Source organism: Chiloscyllium plagiosum, chromosome 15 (genome assembly GCF_004010195.1).
Source record: "Chiloscyllium plagiosum isolate BGI_BamShark_2017 chromosome 15, ASM401019v2, whole genome shotgun sequence".
Lineage (NCBI taxonomy): Eukaryota > Metazoa > Chordata > Chondrichthyes > Orectolobiformes > Hemiscylliidae > Chiloscyllium > Chiloscyllium plagiosum.
In genome coordinates this window covers 71323917-71342713 of record NC_057724.1, presented here as the reverse complement: position 1 = coordinate 71342713, position 18797 = coordinate 71323917, and the positions used below count along the sequence as shown (strand labels likewise).

Sequence of the window (18797 nt, the reverse complement as noted above, 5' to 3'; positions counted from 1 at the left end):
AGGGAAGAGAATGGGGGTTGAGAAACCTATCAGCCATGATTGAATGGTAGAGCAAACTTCATGTGCTGAATGGCATAAATTAAGATGATCTTATGATCAAGTTTCAATTAGCTAAATTAAATCTACCAGTTCTTAAAGTTCTGTGGATATTTTGGTCCCTATATATCTACAGACAACACTCAGGTCAAGAATGGGAATTTGCCTTTAAATTGGAATAGGGTAGAATCAGTCACTAATATATCAGATGAAAAAAATGTAGCAGGCCCCTGATGTGCTTTAATGTCTGAGTCAGAACGAGATTAAGTCCTGGATTCCTTGAAAGTGATTAGTTAGAGTTTACATACAGGATTAACCACATCCGTTCCACGTTCATTTATAAAGCTTATTGCAGAATGCAGAAAGTCTGCTGAACTTGTTGCGAGCAGAGCAAACAGCTGAAGAAGAGTCAAAGCCAAGTAAAGTGTCAGATATGATAAATGTGCAGAATTTCCCTGTTGTTCAAGGTCCAGCAGAAATAACAGTTTATTATTTAACTTCTGCTTGATGAGCCGACTGCATTTACTGGAATCAGGCATGCGCAGACACACATTTACTCACATTGGAAAACTTCAAATGTCAGTCAACATAGCTTCAAAGTAATAAGTAAATAAAGCATGTATAAACATTTATTTGACTTCAACACACATCATGCAATGTTGAAAGTGATCATAGCGTTCATAACAAAGTAAACATAGAAACAGGAGTAAAAATATCAAACAATTTATTTTTTTACTTACTCATAGGATGTAGGTGTTTCTGGTTAAACCAGCATTTATTGCCCAGCCTTAATTGTCTCAGAGGGCAATTAAGTGTTAATCATACAGCTGTGGATCTGGAGTCACATGTAGGCTAGACCAGGTAAGGGCAACAGTTTCCTTCACCGAAGGACGTTAGTGAACTAGGTGGTGTTTTCCTCCAGCATTCAATAAAGGGTTGCTGTTGCACTGCTATGGTGGCTCAATGGCTAGCATTACTGCCTCATAGCACTAGGTGAGCCAGGTTCAATTCCAGCCTTGGGTGATGGTCTCTGTGGACTTTGTATATTCTCCCACAGACCAAAGATGTGCAAGTTAGGGTGGATTGGCCATGCTAAATTGCCCATAGTGTCCAGGGATGTTCATGCTGGATGGATAGCAATAGGAAAGGCAGGATTACAGGCATGGTGGCAGGGTGGGATGCTCTTTGGAGGGTAGGTATGGGCTGAATGGCCTGTTTCCACTTTGTAGGCATTCTATGATTGGACAAATCAAACCAACAATGACATTGTGGAGATTGTTTTTTCAGACCAATACATTAAGGAACCAACTAGAGGACGGGCAATTCTAGATAGGCTGCAATGCAATGAGAAAAGATTCATCAACAATCTTTTTATGTGGGTAACAGTATCGAGGCTACAACATCGGCCGTATCTATCTTGGACTCTGAGGTTTCTTCAAAGCTAGACAGAGGCTGTTCTGAGGTGCTGGGTATGTTCTCCTCCCACCCCGTTTGTGAGGTAGCAGCTTTCGCGTGCTTCACAGGTTTATTCAGGACCCAGGACCTGACCTCAAGTCAACCTTGTCTCGTACCCGTGCAGGACCACTCCCATGGTTTCGACACCAAACTTGGTCTCCTGAAGCAAACTGTCTCTCTCGCTTAGAGGAGGCATGTGGTCAGTATTAGTGCTCCTGATGCCATGTCACCCTCACCTCCCAGGCCTAGAATTATCAGGTATAATCTAATAGTTCTCTATTCCTATGAGGGTAAAGGACAAGGTTGGCAGCAATAGGGAATCCTGGATGACAAGAGATATTGAGGCTTTGACAGCTAAAAAAGGAGGCATGGCTCAGATACAGGTAGTTGGGATTAGGGGAATTCCTGGAGGTATACAGGGAGTACAGGAGTTTACTGAAGAAGGAAATCAGGAAGGCGAAAAGAGGGCACATGATAGCCTTGGCTGAGAAGATTAGTGTGAATCCAAAGAGTTTCTTTTCGTATATTAAAGGAAAAAGAGAGAGAATAGGACCCCTCAAGAACCAAAGTCAACATGTATGTGTAGAACTGCAAAAGATGGGCGAGGTTCGCAATGAATATTTCTCCTCTGTGATTACCATGGAGAAAGACATGGGAACTTTGAGAAGCGAGCGGTGATATCTTGGGGACAGTCCATATCACAGTAAAGAAGGTGTTGGATGTATTAGAATGTATAAAGGATAAATCTCCTGGTCCTGACGAGATAGATCCAAGAAGACTGCAAGAGGCTAGAGAAATAATTGTGGGGGCCCTGGCAGCTATTTTTGTATCATCGTAAGCCAGAGGTGAGGTCCCAGAAGACTGGATGGTAGTAAATGTTGTGCCCTTATTCAAGAGGGCTGCAAAAGAAATCCTGGAAACCATAGACTAATAATCTTAACATGTATAGTGAGTAACTTACTTGAGAATATGCTGAGGGATAAGATATTCATGCATTTGGGAAGACAGAGTTTGATTAGCAGTAGTCTGCATGGCTTTGTGAGTGGGAGATCATGCCTCACAAATTTGTTACAGTTCTTTGATGAAGTGACGAGGAGGGTTGACGAGGGCAGGTCAGTAGACGTAGTCTATATGGATTTCAGTAAGGCTTTTAATAAGGTTCCACATGGTAGGCTGCGCTGGAAGGTTAAATCTCTTGGAATGTAGGGCAAACTGGCAAATTGGATACACAATAGGCTTGATGATAGGAAGCAGAGGATAATAGTGGAAGGATGCTTGTGAGACTGGAGGCCTGTGACTAATGGTGTGCCTCAGGGGTTGGTGCTGGGCCGATTGATGTTTGTTATCTATGTCAATGATTTGGATGAGAATGTGCAAGGCATGTTTAATAAGTTTGCAGATGACACTAAAATGGGCATTATCATGGACAGTGAGGAAGGTTCTCAGAAATTGCAACAGGACCTTGAAGTTGGGGAAGTAGGCCGAGAAATGGCAAATGGAGTTTAATATAGATAAGTGAGGTCTTGCAATTTGGAAAGTCAAATCAAGGTAGGAGTTTCCTGGTGAATGATAGAGCCTTAAGGAGTGTCGTAGAACAGAGGGATCTTGGAGTTCAGGTTCACAGTTCTCTAAAAGTGGAGTCATAGGTAAACAGGGCAATGAAGAAGACTTTTGGCACCCTGGCCTTCATCGGTTAAGGCATTGAGTATAGAAGTTGGAAAGTTATTTTGCAGTTATTAGGGATGTTTACTGCTCCTCGGATGCTGCCTGAACTGCTGTGCTCTTCCAGCACCACTAATCCAGGGATGTTGGTGAGGTCATACTTGGAATATTATGTTCAGTTTGGTCACCTTGTTATAGGGAGGATGTTATTAAACTGGAAAGAGTGCAGAAGAAATCTACAATGATGTTGTCTAGATGCAATGGTCTGAGTTATAGGGAGAGGTTGGACAAGCTAGGACATTTTTCTTTAGAGCATAGGAGACTGCAGGGGACTTTATGAAGGAGTAGAGGATCATGAGAGGCATGGATAGGGTGAATGCACTGTCGTTTTCCCAGTGTTAGGGAATCGAGGACTAGAGGGCATCAGTTTAAGGCTAGAGGGGAAAGAATAAAAGGGAACTTGAGGGGCAACTGTTTTACACAGAGGGTGGTACGCATATGGAATAAGCTGCCAGTGGAAGTGGTTGAAGCGGATACATGAACAACATTTGAAAGGTGTTTGGCCAAATACATGGATAGGAAAGGATGAGCAGGATATCGGCCAAGTGCAGGGAAATGGGGTTAGTTTGGTCGGCATTGACCAGTTTGGGCTGAAGGGCCTGTCTCCAAGCTGTAGGACTCAATGACTCTATAACCTGGTGCTGAGCCTTCTTACCATCAGTGACTGTGCTGGAGCTATCCCTGTGGTTGTGTGAAGGATTGGCCTCTAATCAAATCGGAACTGGGACAATACAAGTCAAGCTGTAGGCTGCATCTTTAAGCCTTCCTTCAATGTTTGGACCACTCTTTCTGCCATATCATTGGAAGATGGATAGTATGGAACTGTCCACACTTTGAAGGCAGGTGTGATCTCAAGATTCAGTTTAATAGGTATCGAGGAGTCAGACTAGGTTTTTAAACCTCTAACCTTTCCTGAATAACTATTAGTTTAACTGAAGCAGACCACCTCCGACTTCGACAGGTTCATTTGGAGGGTTCCAGACACAGAGGAATTGTCTATCAGAATCCTCATTCTGGATTAGTGGGAGTTGCAGTGGGATAGGGAGTCCCTGAGATTCTTGTAGAGAGAGGAGGAAACCTTCTTCAAGGCAGGCATCCTTGCAAGAGGATTCGCAGTAGGGTTAAAATCAACTGGGTAAAAACAATGACTGCAGATGCTGGAAACCAGCTTCTGGATTAGTGGTGCTGGAAGAGCACAGCAGTTCAGGCAGCATCCAAGGAGCAGTAAAATCGATGTTTCAGGCAAAAGCCCTTCATCAGGAATGAAGGCAGAGAGCCTGAAGCGTGGAGAGATAAGCTAGAGGAATCCTCAGTTTGCTGGACAATTCCCAAGTAGTATATTGTGTCCTGGAATCCGTGTGGTTCCAATATATAATTCCAGTCTACACTGTGTCAATGACTAACTGGTCATCAAAATACTTGGGCCTATGTAACCTGAATATGGACTGTAACATAGACTTTAGACTGTTCAAGTTTTGATGAAGAGTCGTCTGGACACGAAACATTAATTTGCTCTCTCTCGATGGAAGCTGCCTGACCCGCTGTGATCTCCAGCATTTGTCGTTTTCAGTATTGACTGTAATGCTGGAGCTAGTTAATCTCTCAGTTATGTTAAATATCAGATTTATATCCCTTGTGATATAACTTTTCCCCCATCACTATATTTTTGGAAAGACAGTTTTGGAAAGATTGGTTAGCACTGCTGCCTCGTAGTTCCACAGACTTGGTTCAGTTCCATCTTCGGGCAACTCTCTGTGTGGAGTTTGCATGTTCTCCCCAATTTTGCGTGGGCTTTCTACTTTCAAAGCCGACATCACTCAAGGGTTTTCATCTCCATATCATCACGCACACAATACAAATGATCACGATTGTAGCACTAATAATAATTGTGATGTTCAATTGCATCAGTGTCAATGGGTTGTTGTTGTATGATGGGGTGGTTGTATCCATTTGATTGAAGATTCACTCCCATCAAAGGAGAGAAAGGGAAAAACAAAAGAGATGTGTGAGTCATGGTCTATTAATTGGAAAGAAAGGCAGAAAACTAAAGCTTCATCCTTCAGGTTCTGGTGACACAGTGGTAATGTCACGAGGCTAATAATTCAAACTAATGTTCTGTGACATGAGTGCAAAGCTGACCATAGGATGTGGCAAAATTGGAATTCAACAAAAATCTGGAGTTGAAAACTGAGCTCAGTGATGACCTTGTTAGCACCATTGCTGTAAAAACTAGCCTAGTGAACTGGTTTGAGGCTGATTCTGGGTGCAGAAGGACTGTTTCATAGGGAGAGGGGAAACAGCATGGACTTTACTCATTTGGAATTGGAATTTATACTGGCATATGCAGTGTTCTTAAGAGGCTGGGTGGGACAAATATAAACAGGTTACTTCCACATGTGGGACAGTCTAGGACTAAAGGGCATAATGTCAGAATAAAGGGTCACACATTTAAGATAGAGATGAGGAGGAATTTCTTCTCCCTCAGAAGGCAGTGAATCCATGGAATTCTTTACCATTGTGGGCTGCTAAGATTGGGTCATTATGTATATTCAAGGCTAAGATAGATTTTTAATCAGTAAGGGAATCATGGGACAAAAACAGAAGTTGCTGGAAAAGATCAGCAGGTCTGGCAGCATCTGTGAGGAAAAATCAGAGTTAATGTTTCAGGTTTGGTGACCCTCAGAACTTGAGAGAATCAATGGGTCTGGGGGAGAAAGCACAAAAGTGGAGTTGAGGGTTGTCAGATCAGTAGGGAGACAGTGAGGTCTGTAGATGCTGGAGATCAGAGTTGAGAGTGTGTTGCTGGAAAAGCACAACAGGTCAGGCAGCATCCGAGGAGCAGGACAATCAATGTTTCAGGCCGGACCCCTTCATCAGAAAGGTGCTTTTCCAGCAACACACTCTCAACAGTTATCAGATCAGTGATGATCTCATTGAATGGTAGAAAAGACTCAATGGGCTGAATGGCCTACCTCTGCTTTTCTGTTTTATGGTCTCATGAATTCACTAATGCCCTTTAGGGAAGGTTATGTGCAAACATTACTTGATCTGGGGTGCATATGACTCCTAACTGTCCTGTGGGCAATTACGGATAACCAGTTATATTAGCCTAACCAGCGATGCCCATATCACAGAGGTGTACAGCACGGAGAGACACCCTTCAGTCCAACTCGTCCATACTGACCAGGTACCTGAAATTAATCTCGTCCTATTAACCAGCATTTAGCCCATATCCCTCTAAACCCTTCCTATTCATGCCTGTCCAGGAATCAAAAGAAAACTGTTGTGCGCTGTACTGCAAATGATAAGGAAAACAAGAGGAAATATTAATCCTCATTTCATTCTGGGACCTCATCTGGTCTGCAGCAAGAAATAGCGATAGAGGATTAATGAGGCTTTTCAGTGCTTCAAACCTGTTCCACCATGTTTTGAGTTCATGGCAGATCTGTATCTGACATCTAAGGCTCGAAATTTACAACTTATTGAGCAATCTTCAACTTCTCACAACCAGTAATTCAACTCAATTCTTCCTCTGCATCTAAATAGACAATAAGAGGCAGCTTAGGTTAATAAATTAAGCATCACATATTGACAACAAATTCTTCATGATCAACTCCATGGAGGTTTAGCTAATAATGTCAATACTAAATGTACTGCTGAACAGTGAATTAGCTGCGCTCACTGGCCTTGTGAAACTAAGAATTTTATTTGTCCTTTGCAGGCAAGAAGAAGTCAAAATTTAAAACCTTCAAAAACTTTTTTGCCAAGAAGAAGAGGAAAGATCCAGCAACCCCCAGAGGAGAGAGCAGTCTTAAACCGTGTCAATCGAGCAGTGATGTCAACCTTCCGGAACTTTCCACAGCATTGCCTAACTCTGAGGCAGGGTAAGAGAATACGAGAAGGCAGCTCATTGTGATGTTAACTTTTGCGACCATATTAAGCAAGGGGATGATGGATTATTGAGGATGTGCAGGAATATAGAGTTGACTTTAAAATCAGATCATCTATGATCTTAATCAATGGCAGAGCAATCTCAAAGGGCCGAATGGCCTACTCTTGTTGCTTTTTTGTTTTAACCAAGCCACAGGCAAATCCCAGGAGCAGATAAACCAATGATTCCAGTTATTAGAAGGTTTTATCTGTCAAAAACAACTGTTCCAAGGTTCAAAGGTTGCCAGGTCAACAAAACCTGCTCTACCCAACACCTGCCATGAATTTTAGCATTGAATGTGATTCTAAAGTTGAAATAAGTAAATGCTAATCTACAAATTATCAAAACCAGAAAAGATTTTTAAAAAGACTATCTGCTGCAAATAATTTCCCTGTTCACTCTTCAACAAACTCAATATCATTTATATTGTCATAAATATTGATCCATCAGCTCAGTTTGGAATAAATTCTTCCATTTTGTATTGGTGTTTGTGAGCAGGTGATGATAGTGAAATTATATTTCCTAATTCTATCACTGAAAAGTACATAAAATGCATTAAAAGAGCTCAAGTAGCAGTGTCCCTACCACAGGGTTAGAAGTTCTGGATCCAAGTCCCACCTGCCACATAAGTGTGCTGTGATATGTCTGAATAGGTCACTAATAGAATGCATTAACAGTACTGGAACATGAAAACATTTTAACCTCCAAAAAATGCAAAGGCTTTCAGCTGCTGGAAATTTCTGATATAAATGATGGAAACACTCTGTAGGTTAGGCAGTGTCTGTGGAGAGAGGAGCAGGTCTGTGTTCAGGGTGCGCACCTGAAGCAGTTCTGATAAAAGGTCATCGAAATGAAACTTTCTCAGTTGACGGATTTTGCCTGATCTGCTTTGAGTTTCTAGCATTTTCTGCTTTTCATTTAAATTGCATCCAATTCCCATCCTCTTCTCAAAGTAAATAGAGATTCTTGAATTGGAAAAGCAATTCAACTGCGTCAATGAAGCAATTTCAATGGAATAAAATATCCCAGAACTTTATACAGCAATTTGATGAATCTCATTGGATTCTGAAGGGGTTTGACAGGATAAATACCGAGAGGATGTTTCGCCTCATGGGAGAGATTAGAACCAGAGGGTATAGTCTCAGAATAAAGGGACACTAATTTAAGACTGAGATGAGGAGGAATTTCTTCTCTTGGGATTGTGAGTCTTTGAAATCCCTTGCCACTGAGAGCTGTGGGGGCAGAGTCCTTGTGTATGTTTAAGGCTGGGATAGATCAGTTGGGAAATCAAGGGTAGTGGGGAAAGGGCAGGAAAGTGGATGTGAGGAATGCCAGATCAGCCATGATTCTATTGAATATCAGAAGAGGTTCAAGGGGCTGAATGGCCTACTCCTCTTCCTACTTCTTTTTACCTTAAAAGGAGATATTTCGGCAAATGACCAAAATCTTAGTCAAAAGAAGTAGGTTATGGAATCACAGAGTCATACAGCAGCAAACAGACCCCTCATTCCAACCAGTCCATGTCAAACATCATCCCAAACTAAACTAGTCCCACCTGCCTGCTCCTGGTCCATATCCCTCCAAACCTTTTAGACATTGTAATTGTGCCCCCATACACCACTTACTTCATTCCACATGTGAACCACCCTCTGTGCAAAAAATATAGCCCTTATGTCTTTCTTAAATCTCACTCCTCTCACCTTAAAAATGTGATCCTCCTGGTCTTGAACTCTCCCATCCCAGAGAAAAGACACCTACATTAAACCTATCTATACCCCTCATTATTTTATAAACTTCTATAACATCGCCTCTTAGCCTCCTGTGCTTCAATGAGAAAAGTCCCAGCTTATCCAGCCTTTCTTTCTAACTCAAACCTTCCATACGTTTTAGGGAGTGTCTTCTAAAACAGAAAACAGAAGAGTATAGAAGTAGGCAGTGTGGGTGAGTTCCAAAGCTAGGGGCCTTGACAGCTGAGGACACAGCCACCAATGGAGCAATTCAGATCCAGAATGCTCGAGGCCCGGAACTATGGGAACATAGGTAGCTTGGAGGCTTGTGAGGCTGGAGACGACAACAGAGCCCGAGCAGGATGAAGCCAAGGAAGAATTCACAAATAAGGATGGGGATTTTAGAATGCAAGCAATGCTTAACATTGAACCAGTGAACTCATAAGTAATTTGGTGTGAGCTTAGACTGAGCAGCAGCGTTTTGGAGCAAGTCAATTTTCGAGCATTCCTTCTCCCCATTCCCATCATCAACTCTTGGGATCTGAAGTTGATCTCAGATTTATTCATATAAAGGGACAAAGATATGTTCTTTGAAAACCTTCCCTTGATCATTTTAATCAAGGATAGTATACTTCAGAATTTTCTTTAGTTTTTTTTTGTTTGTTTAGCTAACTTTGTCTTCCATCAATCGGACCCCATTTCTGGGTTAACCCTAAATTACTACAGAATTCTAGAGGGCCATTCAGCGAATTATTACTTGTACCAACACTTTCAAAGGGCTATCCAACTATTCTTTCCCCACAGCCTTGCAAATATTTTGCCCTTCAAGTGGCTATCAATTCCTGTTTTGGAAGTTGCTACTGAATTTTCTTTCACCAATCTTTCAGACAGCGCATTCCAGGTCACAACAACTCATTATGTAAAAACAAAGTTTCCTTCTATCACCTCTGCTTTTCTTGCCAATCATTTTAAATCCGTTTCATGTGGTCACCACCCCATTCTAACTTGAAAACTGTTTCTCCTTATTTACTTGACCAAAAACTTTCATGACCTTGAATACCAATATCACACTTTCCCTTAGCTTTCTCTTCTGCAAGGGCATAGAGATATACTATTTCCCAGTCAGGACAGGATGGTGTGTGGCTTGGAAAGAAACTTGCAGCTTTCCCCTCTCCTTCTGCTATTGTCCTTCAACATGCTACAGTTCTATGTTGGTTTGGGAAGTGCTTTCCTGGGTGAGTTACTGCAGTGCATCTGATATATGGTACACGCTGTTGCTGCTGAGCAATGATGATGCAGGAAGTCAGTGCCAAAGACGTGAATGGGGTGCTGACCAAGTAGGTTCTTTCAATGTGAATGCTTTGTTAGAGCTGCACTTAATCTGGAAAAGAGGAAAGTATTCCATCACACTCCTGGCTTGTTCCTTGTAAACGGGGAATCGGAGGGCTGAGTAAGATTGTTATTAATTTATGCATAACTCCAATTTTTAACATCCCTGCCTAATAAAAATGGCATCAATTTCTGTTCAGAGTACAAAGCATTGTTAGTGAGCTTTTGGAACAATCATGCAACCTGGAAACCCATATTGTTTGTCCATTATTTTGTTTCATTTATCATATTTTAAATGAATGTGAATGTTAAAATAGTGAAAAGGATACTGCATGGGACCTCTAATTATTCATCTGCTAATATGTCGGTACCTAGGTATGCAGAAAAAGGAACATATGTGAAAATTTATTACTGAATGGAAATTAGTTCTTACTTCCTGCTATGGTGCCAGTAGATCCTTGATAACAGTGAAGAAAAACAATTAGGCAAAAACAAACTACTAATGTGCTTTTCCTTCCTTATAGGTAATACATAATAACCTGTGGTGTTATATCAGTTAATATTTATTATTTCAGCTCTCAAAGTAGCATTGGAAACAGAGCTGTGTCACATGACAGCATTTTCATTCCGGAAGTTTCCATCTCCAGCTCTGCTCCGGTCAGAGTGATGTCTCAGGAAAATATGCCTGGGAGGGTGAAAGCTTTGCAGGTCAGTGACAGTAACCACGACATATTCATCCACACAGACATTACTGACTAGGGTAAAAGTTCAGAAAAGCTGTTTGTCATTAAAAAAAAGGTGCTGTGAAATAGTCATGACTGACTCTTCTGATGTGTTCCGCCTCTCTGAAGACCATGTAAGCATTAGGGAGTGGCAATATTTATTAGCTGTGACTCCATTGTTTTTGACTCCCCATTCTGAGTGAAAGTTTTGGATATTCAAATCTAACTTCAGTGCAAAATTTAATAGTGAAGCTCCACTGCAGTGCTGACTAAGTGCTGCTCTGTCAGAGATGCTGTCTTTCAAATATGAGGTTAAAATGAAGCCCATTCTGCCCTCTTGGGTATAATTTTTGAAAGCTTCTATGGCACTATTTCAAATAAGAGCAATTGAATTATCTCTGGTATTCTGGCTAATAATTATCCTCCAATCAACATCACAAAAAAAAACACATCATCTGGTCATTATCCCATCCTACTTACTGTGTGCAAATTGGCTGTTGCATTTCCTACATTTTTACTTGGACTATAATTCAATAGTACTTCATGGGCTCTGAGATGTTTCAGGACACTGTGGGAAGTTCTGCATAAATGCAAGCTTTGGTGTTTTTCAAAACCCAATAAGGATAAAGAAAACACAGAATGAATTTCATGGGACCACCCCAGGTTGGGAAAGTGGGATTATGGTAAATGCAAAATACTGAAGATGCTGGAAATCTGAAACAAACACAGAGAACGATGGAGAAACTCAGCAGGCCGATGGAGGAGAATCTGTGGAGGAGAATCAGAGTTAACCTTTTGAGTCCGGGAGAACCCATCAACAGAAGGCCAGCATGGTGGCTCAGTGGTTAACACTACTGCCACATAACATCAGGGACCCGGGTTCAATTCCAGCCTTGGGCGACTATCTGTGTGGAGCTTGCACATTCTCCCAGGTCTGCATGCATTTCCTCCACGTGCTCTGGTTTCCTCTAACAGCGTGTAGGTTAGGTGGATTGGCCATGCTAAATTACCCACAGTGTCTAGTGATGTGCAGGCTGAGTCATAGAGATGTAGAACATGGAAGCAGACCCTTCCGTCCAATTCGTCCATGCCAACCAGATATCCCAACTCAATGTAGTCCCACCTGCCAGCTCTCAGCTCATATCCCTCCAAACCTTTCCTATTCATATACCCATCCAGATGCCTTTTAAATGTGGATCAGCCATGGGAAATGCAGGGTTACAGGAATGGGGGGATAGGGGGATTGAGTGGGGCACTGGGTCTCGGTGGAATTCTCTTCAGAGGATCAGTGTGGACTTGATGGATTGAATGGCCAGCTTCTACACTGTAGGGATTCTGTGAACTCTTCTGAACATGCTGGTGGGCTCATGGACTCAGGGGCATGTGTCCATTAGCACCATCCCAACTGTGATTTTACAGGGTTGGGGGGGGGGGGGGGTTGTAGCTAATGGAATGCATGAGGGGAGACATTGGGTTGGCCACAAGCCCATCACCCATTTGAGTGCCTTATCCCACTTGATTTAAAGGTAGGCCGGGTGAAGCCAGTGCTCCAATGCTGGCTGGCAGGTTGAACGCTGCTGGCTGTTGATCAGTTAAAAGGAATCATGAATGTCCGATTTCATTGCTGAATGCCACCTTCTTGGTGTAACTCCAGTACCATCAGTGGCCACTATTCCAATTGGTTCTGCCAGTGTGTAGACCTGCTGGACTCTGGTCTCCCAACAGCTCTGTAAGAGTCATAGAGTCATAGAGATGTACAGCACGGAATCAGTCCAACTCGTCCATGTCGACCAGCTATCCTAACCTAATCTAGTCCCAGTTGCCAGTAGTTGGCCCATATCCCTCTAAACCCTTCCTATTCATATACCCATCCAGATGCCTTTTAAATGCTGTAATTGTACCAGCCACCACCACTTCCTCTGGCAGCTCATTCCATACATGCACCTGTCTGTGTGAGAAAGTTGCTCCTTAGGTCTCTTTTATATCTTTCCCCTCTCACCCTAAACCTATGCCCTCTAGTTCTGGACTCCCCGACCCCTGGGAAAAGACCTTGACTTTTTATTCTATCCATGCCCCTTATGATTTTATAAACTTCTATAAGGTCACCCCTCAGCCTCTGATGCTCCAGGGAAAACAGTCTCAGTCTATTCAGCCTCTCCCTATAGCTCAAATCCTCCAACTCTGGCAACGTCCTTGTAAATCTTTTCTGAACCCTTTCAAGTTTCATAGCATCCTTCTGATAGAAAGGAGACCAGAATTGCATGCAATATTCCAAAAGTGGCCTAACCAATGTTCTGTACAGCTGCAACATGATCTCCCAAAACCTATACTCAATGCTCTGACCAATAAAGGAAAGCATACCAAACATCTTCACCATTCGATTTGCCTGCTTTCAAGGAGCTATGAACCTGCACTCCGAGGTCTCTTTGATCAGCAACACTACCCAGGACCTTCTCATAAAGTGTATAAGCCTTGCTAAGATTTGCCTTTCCAAAATGCAGCACCTCACATTTATCTGAATTAAACTCCATCTGCCACTCCTCAGCCCATTGGCCTATCTGATCAAGATCCCATTGTACTCTAAGGAAACTATCTTCACTGTCAACTACACCTCCAATATTGGTGTCATCTGCAAACTTACTAACTGTACCTCTTATGCTCGCATCAAAATCATTTATACAAATGATGAAAAGTAGTGGACCCAGCACCGATCCTTCTGGCACTCCACTGGTCACGGGCCTCTAGTCTGAAAAGCAACCCTCCACCACCACCCTTTTCAACTCTGATTCTCCAGCATCTGCAGTCCCCACTTCCTCTTTGGTAGCTCTGTAAGACAGGTCAGCACCTTGGAGCAGGAAGGAAGACATACATCCTCCTGATTAAACAGCTGTTACCAAATAAAGGTAAAGCGAGGCATGCTGGGAGGTAGAAGGGAGCCCATTTTGGTTTTAAACACTAGTATCATACATCCAACAATGCAGAATATTTCCAATTCTGAAGGATTAGAGTGGAATTAGACTTAGACTGACATTTCTCTAAACTCAGAGACAAGGAGGTCACCAACTGAACCACACTATTGCTGTAAGTATACGTTCAAAATAATTATTATGCCTCTTCCATTAAAAATAAAGATCAAAGGAACATCAAAACTTCTATCTTTAGGGAACTTATGAAGAGGCTTAAAGCTGAAATTCAATAATTTGTTTCTCCTGTCATTTGCTCCGAATTCAAAATCTCATTGCTGTCATTTCGCTATTTATATCTGCAGTTTGACTGGACAGCATTACTGAAAGCAAATATAAAATGCTGCCTGTATCTAAAATTGCAACTTCAAACTGCAGTTATTCAAAGAGAGAGAGAGAGACAGACAGACAGATAGACACTCGCAAGAACAGAGTAAGACAAAATAAGTTTGTTTACTCTGAAACATGATTCCCCATCATATCCCACCAGCCACAAGGTTCCTGTGGGGTCTGCGATTTGGGACTGGGTGTGTCAATGGATGTTGTGGTATGGGGGTGGAGAGGTTGGTACAATCTGACCATTGTGAGAATGTGGTAGGGCAGCTCTTTGATTATTATTCATTTGTAGAGACCATGATGCAGAATAATCTGTCCAGAATAATCAGTGGTAGTTAAGGAAGGACATCACTTGTGGGGGAGTCCCGAACTACTTACTGGGTGGGAATCTGTAATAGTCATCGAAAAACCCATCAAAGGATCCAAGAGGAACTTCTTGACACAGGAAGCCACTACCACAAAGAGTGTTTGTGGGGAATAATTTGGATTCCTTTAAGGGAATGCTAAATAACATGAGGGGAAAATGGCTAGATGTCTGTACTAATGGGGGGAGACGTAATAGGGTGGGAACAGACTCATGTTGGGCTGAATGGCCTGTCTCGATGCTTTATGTTCAGTGTAATTTAATGTAATCCAATCCCTTACCAACTGATGTTGCTATCTGTCAAGGCGAGGAACCAACTGACAGCAATGTCCGATAGTAATAAAAAGTCAACCTGCATGTGCATACAAGTGTCAGCTGCAGGGGCAACACTCCTGCCTTTGACTCAGAATGTTGTGTGTTAAAAGCTCTATCCCAGGGACTTCAGCCTAGAATCTAAATTCACACACCAGTACAGTACTGTAGGAGTGCTGCACTGTTGCATTTGCTGTCTTTCAAATGTAAACCATGTCCCTCTTCAGGGAAGACACCACAAAAGAGGAGGCATGGCATCGGAATAATGTCAGTGGACTAGTAATCCAGAACTTGGCACCAATGTTGTGGGAACAAGGGCTCAAATCCTGCTTCAGCAGATGGTGAAACTTAAATTCAGTTTAAAAATCTGGAATAAAGGGCTGATGTAGTGATAACCAAGTAACCACAGTTAGTTAGCGTATCAACCTGTCAAGTGCACTCCCTTTAACTTTCTTATTGGCTGCACAGGTCTCTGCAGCCCAGACAGAGTAACAACTTCCAGAACCAGAAGTCAATGCCAATCACTGCGCACAGAATTTCAGAGCAGAGGGGGTGTTGCCCATCAGGTTCACTAGTGTCCTTTAAGGGAGGAAATCTGCTGTCCTTACCTGTTCTGGATTACGTGTGACCCACTACATTGAGGCTGACTCTTAGCTATGAAAATAGATAAGTCCCATGGGCCAGATGGGATTTATCCTGGGATTCCCTGGGAAGCTAGGGAGGAGATTGCCAAGCCTTTGGCTTTGATCTTTATGTTGTCATTGTCTCCAGGAATAGTCCCAGAAGACCGGAGGATAGCAAATATTGTCCGCTTGTTCAAGAAGGGGAGTAGAGACAATCTTGGTAATTATAGATCAGTGAGCCTTACTTCGGTTGTAACATGTTGGAAAAGGATACAAGAGATAGGATTTATAATCACCTACAGAGAAATAAGTTGATTAGGGATGTCCACACAGTTTTGTCAAGGGGCACAAACCTTATTGACTCCTTTAAGCTGGTGACCAAATAGATGGATGAGGTTAAAGTGGTTGATGTAGTGTATATGGATTTTGGAGAGGCATTTGATAAGGTTCACCATGATAAGCTTTCGCACAAAAGACGGAGGCACGGGATTGGGGGTGAAAGAAGTTGGCTAGCTGAACTCGCCAACTTTAAGGGCATTTAAATGCTCATTGGATAAAAATATGGATGAAAATGGAATAGTGTAGATAGATGGGCTTCAGATTGATTCCACAGGCGCAACATCGAGGGCCGAAGGGCCTGCACTGTAATTTTCTATGTTCTTATGTTTTATGAACCCTCTGGGCAATTAGGGATAGGGAATAAATCAGTAGCCAAGCAAGTGATGCCCACATCCAATGAATTAAACAAGAATTCCACAGTGAATAGTAATGAAGGCTAATAGCAATGTTACCTCAGCATCCAAACCAATATTTATCTCTCAATCAAAACTAGTAAAAATAATTATCTGGCACATTTAATGTTTATGGTGCTGTGCTGTGCACCTATGGGACATCATGATTTCTACAATAATGGCAAGATTTCAAAAGGACATAATTGGCTGTAAAACATTTTTTATATACTCTGAGAGAATGAGAGGTACTGTTAAGGGCATTGATTAATTTAAATTGCAATCTTCAATTGAAATAATAATTGATTGCAAGAAATGATTTTCCCATGCATTCAATCGCTTTTTCTCACAGTGGTTTTAAAGTTTAAACTGAAAATTGAATGCAGGTAGCTTAGATTCTTAAATGTCACGTTAGAAGATCTCCAATGATATTACACATTGTGGCTCAGGAGAGTCAAAAAGTGACAAGTGATGTGTGATACGAATTATGTGTTAGACAAATATGTATTTGGATTTTAACTTGGTTCTTGGAACCAGAAATACTTCATTTGCCTCATGTTCCTGGGCCACGTCCTGGGTTTTCTTCCCTAAGGCTATTCCGGATTTACCTGCAGCATATGGACTGCAGCAGTTCAAGAAGGCAGCACATCACCACCTACTCAAAGGCAACTAGGGACAAGTAATAAGTGCTGGCCCAGCCAGCAAAAACCACATCCCATGTTCTACAAGCAAATACTTTTCTCATGTTCGTTCATTTGATGTGCACATCATTGGCTACATAAGTAATTATTGCCCATCCCTAATTATGTCGAAGGCAGTCAAGAGTCAACCATATTGCTGTGGGTCTGGAGTCACATGTAGGCCAGACCAGACCAGGTTAAGGACAGCAGATTTCCTTCCCTAAAGGACATTAGTGAATGAGATGGGATTTCCTGACAATCAGCAATGGTTTCACAGCCACCATGAAACTCTTACTACTCTGTAGATTGCCTAGTGGCATCAAACACACAGCTGGGTGAATGTTCACACATTACTGCTGTTTGGTTATGGTTTTATCAGCAAAAGACTGATATTTCCACCATTGGCCCCACTTCTAACAAACCAATGAGGGGATAGAATCACATGGAGAATAACTGTGGACAATGCACAAGGGTGTCATGTCCACTCTGAACTTCCTTTATTGTTATTTTATTGAACAAATTCATCTTAAAAAAGAATACCTGTAGAATTAACAAGAAATAAAGAGAAGGGTAGAGAATGATGAAAGATTGAAGTGTAGAAAATAGGAGTAGGGAGATGCAATTCAGCCTTTTGAGCCTGTTCCGCCATTGAGTATGATCATGGCTGATCATCCAACTCAGACCATGTTTCCAAAGAAGTGTCAAAGGTACAAGCAGGTGGCGGCCATTCGGCCCCTTGAACTTGCTAGGAGGGAATGAGCCTTGACTTATCAGAGATTCAGTGTGGTCAGAAACATTCCTGCACCAGTGATAACACAGCCAGGCACATAGAGTAAATCTTCTTGCATTCTGTCTATGGCCCCCAAGCTCAGAATTTAGTTTATTTACTGATTTTAATTTTGCCCCATCATAACAAGACAACTGTAGAGCTATTGTTAAATAACTAACATTCCTGTCTATCCATAAGATCAGTGAGTGCTTGATAGTTTTGACCTTGAAAGCTCCATTGGCACCAATTATAGTTCCTTGTTTTTCACCAGACTTACATTTCCGAGTTTACACCGCAGTAGCTCACATTCTGGGCACTTAAGATGATTTTGGGAAAATGTGGACCTTTATGTTGTTGAAAGAATTCAGTGAAGGAAATAAAATCAACACTTTAAAGCAGAAACAAAAACTGAAAATGTGAGAAATGCACAGCAGGCTTTGCAGTGGATATGGAGAGGGGAGCAGAGTTCACTGAATCACGGAATTGTTACGATGTACCAAGGAGGCCATTTCACCCATTGTGCTTATGCAAGCTCTCTGCATGAGGAGTGTACTTTAAAACTGCATTCTCTTTTTAACCCTGCACGTATTTCCTTTACAAACAGCAGTCTGACTTACTTTTTATTGAATCTGCCCCATCACAGTTTCAGGTAGTGCATTCCAAGCCTCAACCACTTGTTGCATGAAAAAGCAATTTCTTATCATTCCTCTTTGGTTTGCCAATTAGTTTAAACGGGTAAAAGCAAACTACTGTGGATGCTGGAGATCTGAAATAAATTCAGCAAGTGCTGGAGAAACTCAGCAGGTCTGGAATCATCAGTAGAGAGAGAGAGTCAAAGTCTCATTTTTTGAGTATAAAAATAGGGAGGTCTTGCTAAAGCTATCAAGGCACTGGTCAGACCACAGCTAAAATAGAACATAGAACATAGAACATAGAAGAATACAGCGCAGTACAGGCCCTTTGGCCCTCGATGTTGCGCCGATCCAAGCCCACCTAACCTACACGAGACCACTATCCTCCATATGCCTATCCAATGCCCGCTTAAATGCCCATAAAGAGGGAGAGTCCACCACTGCTACTGGCAAGGCATTCCATGAACT

At 42.1% G+C, this 18797-nt stretch overlaps 1 protein-coding gene across 3 annotated transcripts in view; it reads left to right on the top strand.

Annotated features, from left to right (window-relative positions):
- The window catches only part of zgc:66433 (uncharacterized protein LOC321250 homolog), a 195945-nt gene that overhangs the window by 131188 nt on the left and 45960 nt on the right, over positions 1-18797 (top strand). For all 3 annotated transcript variants that reach the window (XM_043705166.1, XM_043705165.1, XM_043705163.1), the window contains exons 3-4: positions 6935-7097; positions 10776-10908. In XM_043705166.1, coding sequence (XP_043561101.1) covers positions 6935-7097; positions 10776-10908 — 296 coding nt within the window. The remainder of the gene's footprint in view (positions 1-6934; positions 7098-10775; positions 10909-18797) is intronic.